Consider the following 9,906-nt stretch of genomic DNA (forward strand, 5'->3'; position numbering starts at 1 on the left):
GGGGATCCTGCGCTGGGACGGTGCCGGTGGGGGTTCGGGGAGTTCTATACCCATGCCAACCCCGAGGACAGAGGGGGTTTGCTGCCCTGGCTCTGCCTCTGGAGCTTCAGCGTGTCTTGCTCTGCTTGCTGGTGACACCGCGACGAGCAGGGACCAAAAAAAGCTGCGAGAGATCAGCGGGTCTGGGATGTGTCCTGTGATCCAGCTGCAGACTGGGTCCGGGAAAAGTCACGGAGTCCCGTCGGTGGCTTTGCAGCTCCACGTGCTTAGTTACCTGCAAAAAACCCCACAAAACAACAGGCAAAGGGGAAAAAAGTAGGGTTTGGACTAAAAGTCTCCTCTCTTTGGGGCTGCATGGTGTTTGGTTGCAGGCTGGGAGATGCTGGGGGTTGATAGGTCCCACTCAGGGATGCGGGGGGGTCTCGGAGTTGGTGGGCAAGTGGGATTGAGCAGGGAGGGCTGGAACACCAGTGTTTCCTTTGGGCAGGATGGAGTGAAAAGCCTTGACTTGGGAATCTGGTGTGAGGGGAATTCGCTGTGGATTTAACCAGGAATCCTGGACTGGTTTGTAGAAGCGGTGTTTGAGCCACTAAAGTCTCTTCGGAAGTCAGATGTGGTCCTGGGGGAAACTTGCTTCTTCTGGCAGCTCCCAGGGGATGGGGAAGGAGGAAACCCCACAGGCAGAGGAGCTCTGGGTTCCTCCTGCCCTGTCCGGGTGTGAAGATATGCTCAACAAGTGTCCAAGCAGAGAGCTGCTGTCAGCAGGTGAATTACTTTCAGTAATGGGAAATCCAGGACCAGGGATGTAGGGAGCTTCTTGGCAGACCTGGATGTTTTCTAATGCCTTCCTTACTGGGACTGCAGCAGAACCACTTGCTGTTTCAGTCGTGGGGTGTGCAACTCATTGCTTTTTCTTTTCATCCATAATCAAGTGTCTTGCCTCTTATGGCAGGCAGATTTTCTGGTTAAAACTCTGTTCTCCAGGTAACAGAGGATGCATGTGGGACCTGCTGAGCTGCACAGTCTTTGCTCAATGCTTCCATTTTGCTGCCGTTCCCAGTTGCTTTGAGGGAGCAGCACTGTGCTCACAAGTGGATTTATTTCCACGCCAGCTTTTCCCTGGGGCCAGGCTGTGGTGAGCAAGGGTAGCTGCTCCAGTGTGGCAGGCACCCACGCAGGCAAAACAAGATTTTGGCTCCTCAGCTCTGGCATGGGCTTTTAGAGCCAGCCTTAGCAAATCATTAAGGGGTGGCTTGCCACACAGGGCAAATCCCTTAGAGGATGCCCGTGCTGATATCCACATCCCAAACAATTGGTGATGGAAGGGGGACCCAAAGGCAGCGCTAGATGTGAAAAATTTCTGTTATCGCTTGAGTCAGAGAGGAAAGTATTTCATTTGCAGTCCAGCAAACACCTCTTTCCACTTAATCCGTTTATGGAACAAGGCTGAGATCACCTTTGCTCTTTGCCCTTTCACTTGAAGCAGCCCAGGACGAGCTGGGGGTGAGCAGAAATCATCTAGTACTAGGCAGAGTGCCAGGAGCAGGGGTCCCTGCCGGGGGAGCTGCCCCAGCCAGAGCTGGAAAGCTTGGAAACGAAGCATGAAAACAGCTGTTTGAGGTTGGATTGTGCCAGGCAGCCGATGGCTTCAGCTCTGGGAAGAGCTGGGGAGGGCAGGGGATTTTGGGATTGCTCACTTGTTTGCATTTGGCAAATCTTTTGGGAGCTGCCTGGCTATTTGAGAGCTGGTGACCGAGCCGGCAAGTAAATGGCAGTCAGCCCTGTTTTGCGGTGGTCACGTGGGCTTTGTTTGTATTGGGATGATAAAGCTTAGGAAGCACGTTGGAAAAGCTTAGGGTCTTTTTTTTTCCTTCTTTTCTAAAAGGGAAACCCATTGTTTTGTGTGAGAGGCAGGGAGAGCCTTGCGCTTTCCTCTGCACCACCAGAACTTAAAATCCCTTCTCAAATTTCTGTCTAGAAGTAGCATTTCTCGAGGGTTAAAAATAGGGAGCGGTTTAGCAAAGGAACAGATCCAGCCTCAAAATTAGGTTGTGTTTCTTGGCTCTCAAGAAAGCACAGCAGGGTCATACTCCATTACTCACAATAGTAGTGACGTAGCTTTAAAAAACTTGTTGTTTGATGTTAGAGGACTAAGACCTGCCTCAAAACAAACTCGGCTGAACTCAGGTTAAAGAAAAACTTTCTACTTGCCATCTTATCTTTCAAGTTGTGAATAGGTTGATGGTTTTTTTTTGAAGAGGCAAATTAACTTAGCTGAAATTCCTGCCTGGCACGATGCCTTTGCTTGCTGAAAGCAGCAAGGGAGATTTACTGCTCCGCTTGGGATTTCTGTGTGCCCGTAAAAGCCTTGGGAAGCTCGGAAACTCTCTAGTAAAAGCATGTACTTGTGGTATGTTCTTTAGAACTTATATCTTAAAAATACACAGTTTTGTTTGGGGGGAATTGCTTTACACTCGTCTTGTTCGTGGCTGAGGTGGGACGTGCGGGGAGGGGGGGCAAAATGCTGTTACAGGACTGGGTGTGTTATGTAGGTTGGGGCATGAAGCCATCAGAAAAAGCTGGTAAATAGACTTCCCTTGGGAAAAATGGCTGGGAAGAGACCCCGGGAGGACACCACTAAACAGCAGCTGGCTCCTACACAGTCTGAGGGCATTTATTTCATCCGTCTGCAACTGTTTTCCTGAGAAAAACAGCTCGGTGGAGGCAACTTTGCTTAGCAGAAGTGTTTGGAGTTGACTCAGAGAACTTCCTTCAGAGCAGTTCACCCTGTCCTGGGAAGGTAGCAGAATTGCCAGCAAAGAGCCTAAAATCATAGAAATCCCCTCCAGGGACTTGTGCTTTGCCCTAGCTGAAAATGCTGGAGATGAGGCACCCGAAAGGGGTTTACTGCAGTGAAGTCCCAAATTCCTCCTGTCCAGAGATCCTTTTTATATTCCAGTCCCAGGGGGGTGGTGCAGCAGAAATAGCTCCTGCCTCTCCCCTGCTAAAAGACAAGTGGCTGAGCACTCTACTTTGTTATAAAGGTGCTGCTTGTACATATTTTGTCCTGGGACAGCCCCCAGCTCTGTCTTTCCTTGTGAAAGCTTTTACAAGAAGTCTCCTAGAGATTTAGAATTTTTTTTGAGCATCTATAAGTGAGCTGTCTTTAGTTATTAATGAAAGTGTTGGGGCTTTGCACGGTTTTGGAGGGGGGCAATTCCCGGCTGGTGGTAATAAATCTGGTGTTCTCTCTTGCAGATGATGCTGACCAAAATCAAGGTCTAAGGCCGTATGTGTTGGCAGAGTCCCACCGCCCCGAGCGAAATATGAGCACCTCTGGTCACTGGCCGCCCCGGAGCACAAAGCAGCTCCAGGAGGAGCCACCAGCCAGCTCCCTAGGACAGATTAAGTTTAACCCCACGGTGCGACACATCGTGATTAACGAGCACAGGGACGTCACGTTCAATTGCTCCATAAAAGTGCCTCAGGTGCTGCTCAGGCCGGACACTCCAAGCATTTCCTTGTGGAAGGATGGAAGGGAGCTCCACTTGCTGGACCGCATCGCCACCAGCCACTTTGAGATCTCTGATGAGGAGGAGGTGGCAATGACCTCTACCTTCAGGTAACCACTGCCATCCTTTTTGGAGGGATGCCCTGAACATTGGCTTCTGGGGAGAAATAGAAGGCTAGATGGCTAGCAAGGGCTTGGGGTTGGGTACTATGATAGGCCAATACTCGCTAGCCCCCACAGCCTGGCTTTGCAAGCCTGGCTTCTGCTCAGTGTGTGCTGTGGGGTTGGTAGTGTTTGAAACCCATCCCCAGGCTGTCAGCATCCTCCTGTGGGAGCTGTGTCTGGCCAAGGATCCTCACCAAAGCCATGACATGGTCTCCATTCTCTCTGGCAGCATCCTTGCCACGCAGCGCTCGGATAACGGCTCCTATGTCTGCAAACTCAACATCTCTGGCACGGAGGTGGTGTCAGATCCCATCTCGGTGCAGCTGGAAGGTGAGATGGAGGAGGGCTAGGGTGGATGTGCTGGAGGTGTGGAAAATTGTGTCCTGGCTGAGCAACAGTCCTGGGGACTGCAATTTGGGACCTGTAAGCTGTTGCCCAGAATCTGGGAGTCCTGGATGGGAAAGGGCATAGTCCCTGGCAGGAGAGCTTGGGGTTGTTGACAGGGCTGTATTGCTGAGCTCTTTGAATTTCATGCTTCTCTGCTTGTGTCCCCGCAGGGCTCCCACACTTCATCCGCCAGCCGGAGAAGCTGAATGTCACCAAGAACAGCCCCTTCAACCTCACGTGCCAAGCTGTGGGCCCGCCGGAGCCTGTGGAGATCTACTGGTTCCGCAACAACGTCCGCGTCAATGAGAAGCCACACATCTCCCCATCAGTCCTGACTGTGCCAGGTGAGCGAAGCAGTGGCCTTGCTGTGGCCAGTGGGGACACCCCTGTGTGGCTACCGGGAAGAGCAGGGCAGGAAGGTGTCTTGTGCCATCTCACAGCCCATCCCCTTGGCCTCAAACCTTCTGTTGTGCTGTCACAGGCCATTGCAGCCTGCCTCATCTGCTTGTGGCACCGGGCATTGCTGGCGTGTGGCTGAAAAGCTCAGCACAGATAGATTTCCCAGGAGGTTTGGCATAAAATGCAGCCCTCCAGTTGGATCCAGTGGGACACAGGGGTCCGGCTTTGCAGAAGAGGCACCCCAGAGGTACCAGTTTGCAAAAATGATTCCCAGCCTGTTACTGCTCCATCCTCAGTGCTGGGAGCATGGCTCTGCCCAGCAGGCTTGTTCAGCAGCTCCGGGGACTGCTGCAGGGAAGATTGCTTCCTTGGAACAGGTCGGACACTCCAACTGCTCTTTCCTAAGTAAGAGGCAGGTATTTCCTCTAGCCTGTGGCCATGCCAACAAGTTCACTGCTGCTCTTATGGGCTGCTTTAGCGGTGGTCCCCTCTTAATATCTCCTTGGTTTGGCCCCTGCAGCATGACTCCATGCCATCCTGGTGGAGCACAGGGAGAATAGTCCTCCATGTAACATAAAAGCCATCATGGTTTTGCTGCAAAAGCAAAAGAGAGGAGAGATTCTTTGATTTGCTCATGAGGAGCAGGCCACTAGCTCATTAGCAGCCAGGCTATAACTGACTTGGCTTTCCAAAGGCAGGCTTTAAAAGGCAGTGAAAGCCGGAAGAAGTGACTCATTTCTCTTGGATGTCCTTGCATCCGGCTGGCAGGCAAGGTGGCATCATTTGAACAGTCCCCCTCCTGGCCCAGGAGCCCTGTCACACCGAGAGGCACCATTGCTGGTGTGAGCCAAGGCTCAGCGTGCCCAGCACACCATGGTGAGTCCCTCACCTGGCACCAGCAGCAAGTGATGTGTCCAGAAGGGACAAGCCTGCGCCTCTGGCCAAGTCATAGAATCATCAAATAAGACTGGTTTGGGTTGGAATGGACCTTAAAGATCATCCAGTTCCAGCCCCCTACTATGTGCAGGGACATCTCTCACGAGACCAGGTTGCTCCAAGGCCCATCCAGCCTGGCCTTAAGCACTTCCAGGGATAAGGCATCCACAGCTTCTTTGGGCAGCCTGGGCCAGTGTCTCACCACCCTTGCAGCAAATTATTTCTTCCTCATGTCTAACCTAAATCTACCCTCTTCCAGTTTAAAGTCATCACCCCTTGTCCTATCACTACATTAAATCCTTTGCATGAAGCACAAGTCCTGTTGATGAGCACTGTTGCTGCCTGGGTTCATCTCACACCAGCCATGCCAACATGCCAGGGGAAGCAAGCAGCACTCTGCACTCGGGTATTTCCAGTGGCCCCAAAAAGCAGTTGTTCCCCGTTATCAGCTGGGAGATTTGAGCAATTTTTGAGGAGCACTAAGTCATCTGCTGCAGGCCACAGCAGGGGGCTCTTCTGCTTTTGGCCTTTCCCCCATTTTGAAGGCAAAACAAGTGCTTCCTCAGGAGGTTGTGCAACGGTGCCGTAGGGACATGCAGTCCATCCTGCTGTGCCGTGTCTAGTGCTGGTGGCCTGCACGTGCTTGCAGCGTGGGAGGTGGGTGAGCTGTCCTGTGGGGTCACCCCCAGCAGTCAGCACAGAAACGGCACCAAGGGAGGTGATGGAAAAATGGAAGTTGGGCTTTTTTGTGTGTTGCTGGAAAAAAAAAACAACAGCGGAAGAAGGGTAACTGCAAGGGTTATTTTGTGCGAGCAGCAGGTGGAGAATTGGTGTGATTTCAGGGTTTTGTGCAGGTCCAGCAAACAGGTCCTTTTTTTTTCCCTGGTAGGTCTGAATGAACCAGCACTGTTCAGCTGTGAGGCTCACAACAGTAAAGGCCTGACGGCCTCCAACCCGGGGCAGGTCAACGTGAAAGGTGAGCACCAACATTACCTGCTGACTACACATGTCCAAGCAGGAGCTCTCCTGATCTCTACCCTTCCCACCAATTCATTAGCTAAAGGAGATAATTGGATTTGGTAGATTTAGGTTAATAGTTGGTAGGGTTAGGTTATGGTTGGACTCAATCATCTCACAGGTCTTTTCCAACCAGAATGATTCTGCGATTAAAAACAAGCAGGATGCACACAGGACCATGGTCACTCTGTGTGGTTCTGTCATCCCAGTTTCACCGCTGTGGGAGGAAGCACCAAAAAGCACATTGGAAAGGAGAACTGTCAGCCTCAGAGCAGGCTTCGGAAGTGCTGCATCACTCTTTTCCTGCCTTCACAACCAGGGTGGTGCTCGCAATTTTCCATAGGAAATGATGGAAATTCTTCACATTCCTGACGGCAGCCACTATGGCAATGTGAGGAAGGTGTTCCCCAAAATATGTCATTGCTTCTAAGCAGCCCAGAGAGCTCACAAATATAGAACAGGGTTAAAATAGTCCTGCAAATGACCTTTTTTCCTGCTTCCCTGTCCAGTAGTTCTCTGACAGAGGAGGCCCCCATGGCAGTTACTGGGATTCACCCACAGTTTGACTGAGCCCCAGGAGCTCCCTGGGGAAAGCAGCCGTGCCATCTATGCTGAGAGTCAGCCCTCCAGGTGACTGCCCTTGTCTTTTCCCTGCAGGAATACCATCTGCACCCACCAGTGTGCATGTCCTGAACCAGACAGCCCACGGTATCCTGATATCCTGGGTGCCAGGCTTCGATGCGTTCTCTGCCTTGAGCAGCTGCAGTGTCCAGGTAACATCCATAACCTTGCTTTGCCTCTGCAATCCCCCCTCACACACATGCTCCTGGACAACCAGCAGAGTCCCTGGATTCTGGGAATGGCAGAGTCCTGCTGAGGTGGACAGAAGGCTTGGAATATGCTGCTGGAGAGCAACTTGGTGGTGTCTGCTCACACAGAGCAGCTTTGTTCTGCCCATGCGAGGGGAAGAGTTGGTGGAAGGGTTTTCAGGCAGGGAATGTGAAGCAGAGTGGTTGAGTGGGGGCAGAAATGAGGAGATGGGAACAGGGAAGCCACCTGCTTGGAACAGCCCATTCAGACTTGTGCCTCTTGAGTGTGCAAGAGTGAGGTCCAAGAATCTCTCTCCTCAGGCAAGACAGGTTATAGAATCATAGAATCATTAAGATTGGAAGGGGCCCTAAAGATCATCAAGTTCCACCCCCCCTGCCATGAGCAGGGAACCCTACCACTAGATCAGGTTGCTCAAAACCTCATCCAACTAGGCCTTAAAAACCTCCAGGGATGGGGCATCAGCAACCTCCCTGGGCAACCCATTCCAGTTCCTCACCACCCTCACAGTGAAGAATTTCTTCCTAATATCTAACTTAAATCGCCCCTCTCTCAGTTTAAAACCATTACTCCTTGTCCTATCACTATCTTCTCTGATGAAAAGCCCCTCCCCAGTTTTCCTGTAGGCTCCTGGGTGCGGCCATCCAGCCAATCTCTTATCCACTGAGTGTTCCATCTGTCAAATTCATGTTTTGTCAGTTTGGAGACATGGATGTCATGAGGGACAGTGTCAAACACCTTGTACCAATCCAGGTAGATGACGTCAGTTGCTCTGCCACCATCCACCATCTCGGTAGCCTTGTCATAGAAGGCCACCAGATTGGTCAGGCATGATTTACCTTTAGTGAAGGAACTGTGAAGGAGCTGAAGGGTAGTCTGTCTCCTAGTCAAGTCATGGAATGCCATCTTTAAACTGGAAGAGGTTGGATTTAGATGAGACATGAGGAAAAAATTATTCACTTTGAGGGTTGTGTGACACTGGCCCAGATTGCCCAGAGAAGCTGTGGATGCCCCATCGCTGGAAGTGTTCAAGGGCAGGTTGGATGGGGCTTGGAGCAGCCTGGTCTAGTGGGAGGTATCCCTGCCCATGGCAGGGGTTGGGACTGGATGATCTTTAAGGTCCCTTCCAACTCAAACCAGTCTGGGATTCAGGGATTCTGTGATCTCCATGGATACAGCCCTGCAAGTAGTTTCCACGTGCTCTTTCTGTTTAACATTGCTGGGTTTCACAACTCCAGCCCATTGCTTGCTTTCCTGAGGATCTGGTTTTTATACTGGCTAATCCATACTCTGGCTGAGATAACACATGGAGAGAGGCAATGTTTGAAGCCAGGTAAAAGTGAAAGCAGTCACAGGGAGAAAAGGTACTAGAGCTAATATTAGTACCCCATCCACTGCTGCTTTCCAGCGGGAGCTCAGGAAGTGGGGTGGAGAGCCAAGGAATTTCCTATGACTTAACGTTCAGGGTCTGTCAGTAGGAAATCGCCTTTCAAACTGGAAAACAAGACATGATTTCTGGCAAAAACACAGCAGTGACTAAGCCCTTTTGGTCCTGTCCTCTTTGATAATCCCCTCACTTGGGCAGCATGGCCCACCAAGTGACTCACTTCTGAGCTCACCGGGGCTTAAAAGGGAAGCTGTTGCTGTTTCAAGTTCAAACTGTTTAAGTTTGCAAAAAGCCTGAATAATTTATTATTTTTTTAAATAAATACATTTATCTGATGGACTCTCTCCAGAAGACAAGTTAAGGAACAAGATAGCTGAGCTGGGCTCGGTGCTCAGGAGAAGAGCTGGTCCTGGTGGTGCTTTCAGGAGTGTTTTGTGTGTTCACCTGGTCACTGCTCACCTCTCCCAAAGCATCCAGCAATGTGTGGCAACCTTCTCAGCTTTCTGAGGCTGAAGGCTGTTCTCTTTCATTTTTACTGGTGTTGGTGCTGAGACCATCCTGTGTACCCTGGACTACCCAGAGGGTGTGGTTGTTCCTCAACAAGTCTCCAGCCACCCCAAAACCAGAGAGGACTGTATGACTTTCTGCTAGTGGTTCATGCTGAAACATGTCCTGTGTGTTGTCTTCTGAGGTAACAGCCTCGCTTGTGCTGATGCCCTTTGTTTTTGCTCTTCCCTTTTTCCTCCCACTGCCTGTGCTTCCCCAAAATGGGATGTTTTCTGCAGAGGCAGCCACATGGGTGCTCACCAGCCAGCCCTTCAGCCCTAGAGGCTGGAGAAAGCAGTTTCTGTTAATGTAAAAAGAGTAGCTTAGGTTTGTTACACTGAATTAATCCATGCTGCTAAATGTAATGATGGAGTCTGATGAGGTCTGTGATTAGTCCTGCAACATCTAATGGCGATAAGCTCCGTAATCTAATGGCGTGTTGCATGAAAAATTGTTTTCTTCTGTCTGTTTGGGCCTCACTGCCTGGTAATATTATTAGGTGCTCCTTTTGCTCTGTGTCACAAGAAGCAGCCAATCATCCCTTCCTCCCCTTGCCACAGAGGTGGCAATTTCTCACATACCTCTGCCATGTTCCCACCACAACTCTTCTCCAGATATGTTGGAGCCCTTTCTGCTGGGCAGAGAGGAGCCAGCATGCAGGAGCAAGGCTCTGTTGGTGTTTTGGATGGCAAGCAGGGCTCTGGATCCTGTTTCCAGATATAAAATTCCT

The 9,906-nt window shown here is 50.9% G+C and overlaps 1 protein-coding gene across 1 annotated transcript in view; it reads left to right on the forward strand.

The window, feature by feature from the left end:
* Positions 1–2,295: 2,295 nt before the first annotated feature.
* Positions 2,296–9,906, forward strand: part of MERTK (MER proto-oncogene, tyrosine kinase) — an 18,106-nt gene continuing 10,495 nt past the window's right edge. The window contains exons 1-6 of the mRNA XM_010004697.1: positions 2,296–2,410; positions 3,259–3,622; positions 3,906–4,006; positions 4,234–4,407; positions 6,288–6,374; positions 7,073–7,188. Of these exons, the coding sequence (XP_010002999.1) occupies positions 2,296–2,410; positions 3,259–3,622; positions 3,906–4,006; positions 4,234–4,407; positions 6,288–6,374; positions 7,073–7,188 (957 nt within the window). The remainder of the gene's footprint in view (positions 2,411–3,258; positions 3,623–3,905; positions 4,007–4,233; positions 4,408–6,287; positions 6,375–7,072; positions 7,189–9,906) is intronic.

Source organism: Chaetura pelagica, unplaced genomic scaffold, assembly GCF_000747805.2.
Source record: "Chaetura pelagica isolate M959 unplaced genomic scaffold, ChaPel_1.0 scaffold171, whole genome shotgun sequence".
In the NCBI taxonomy this organism is placed as follows: Eukaryota; Metazoa; Chordata; class Aves; order Apodiformes; family Apodidae; genus Chaetura; species Chaetura pelagica.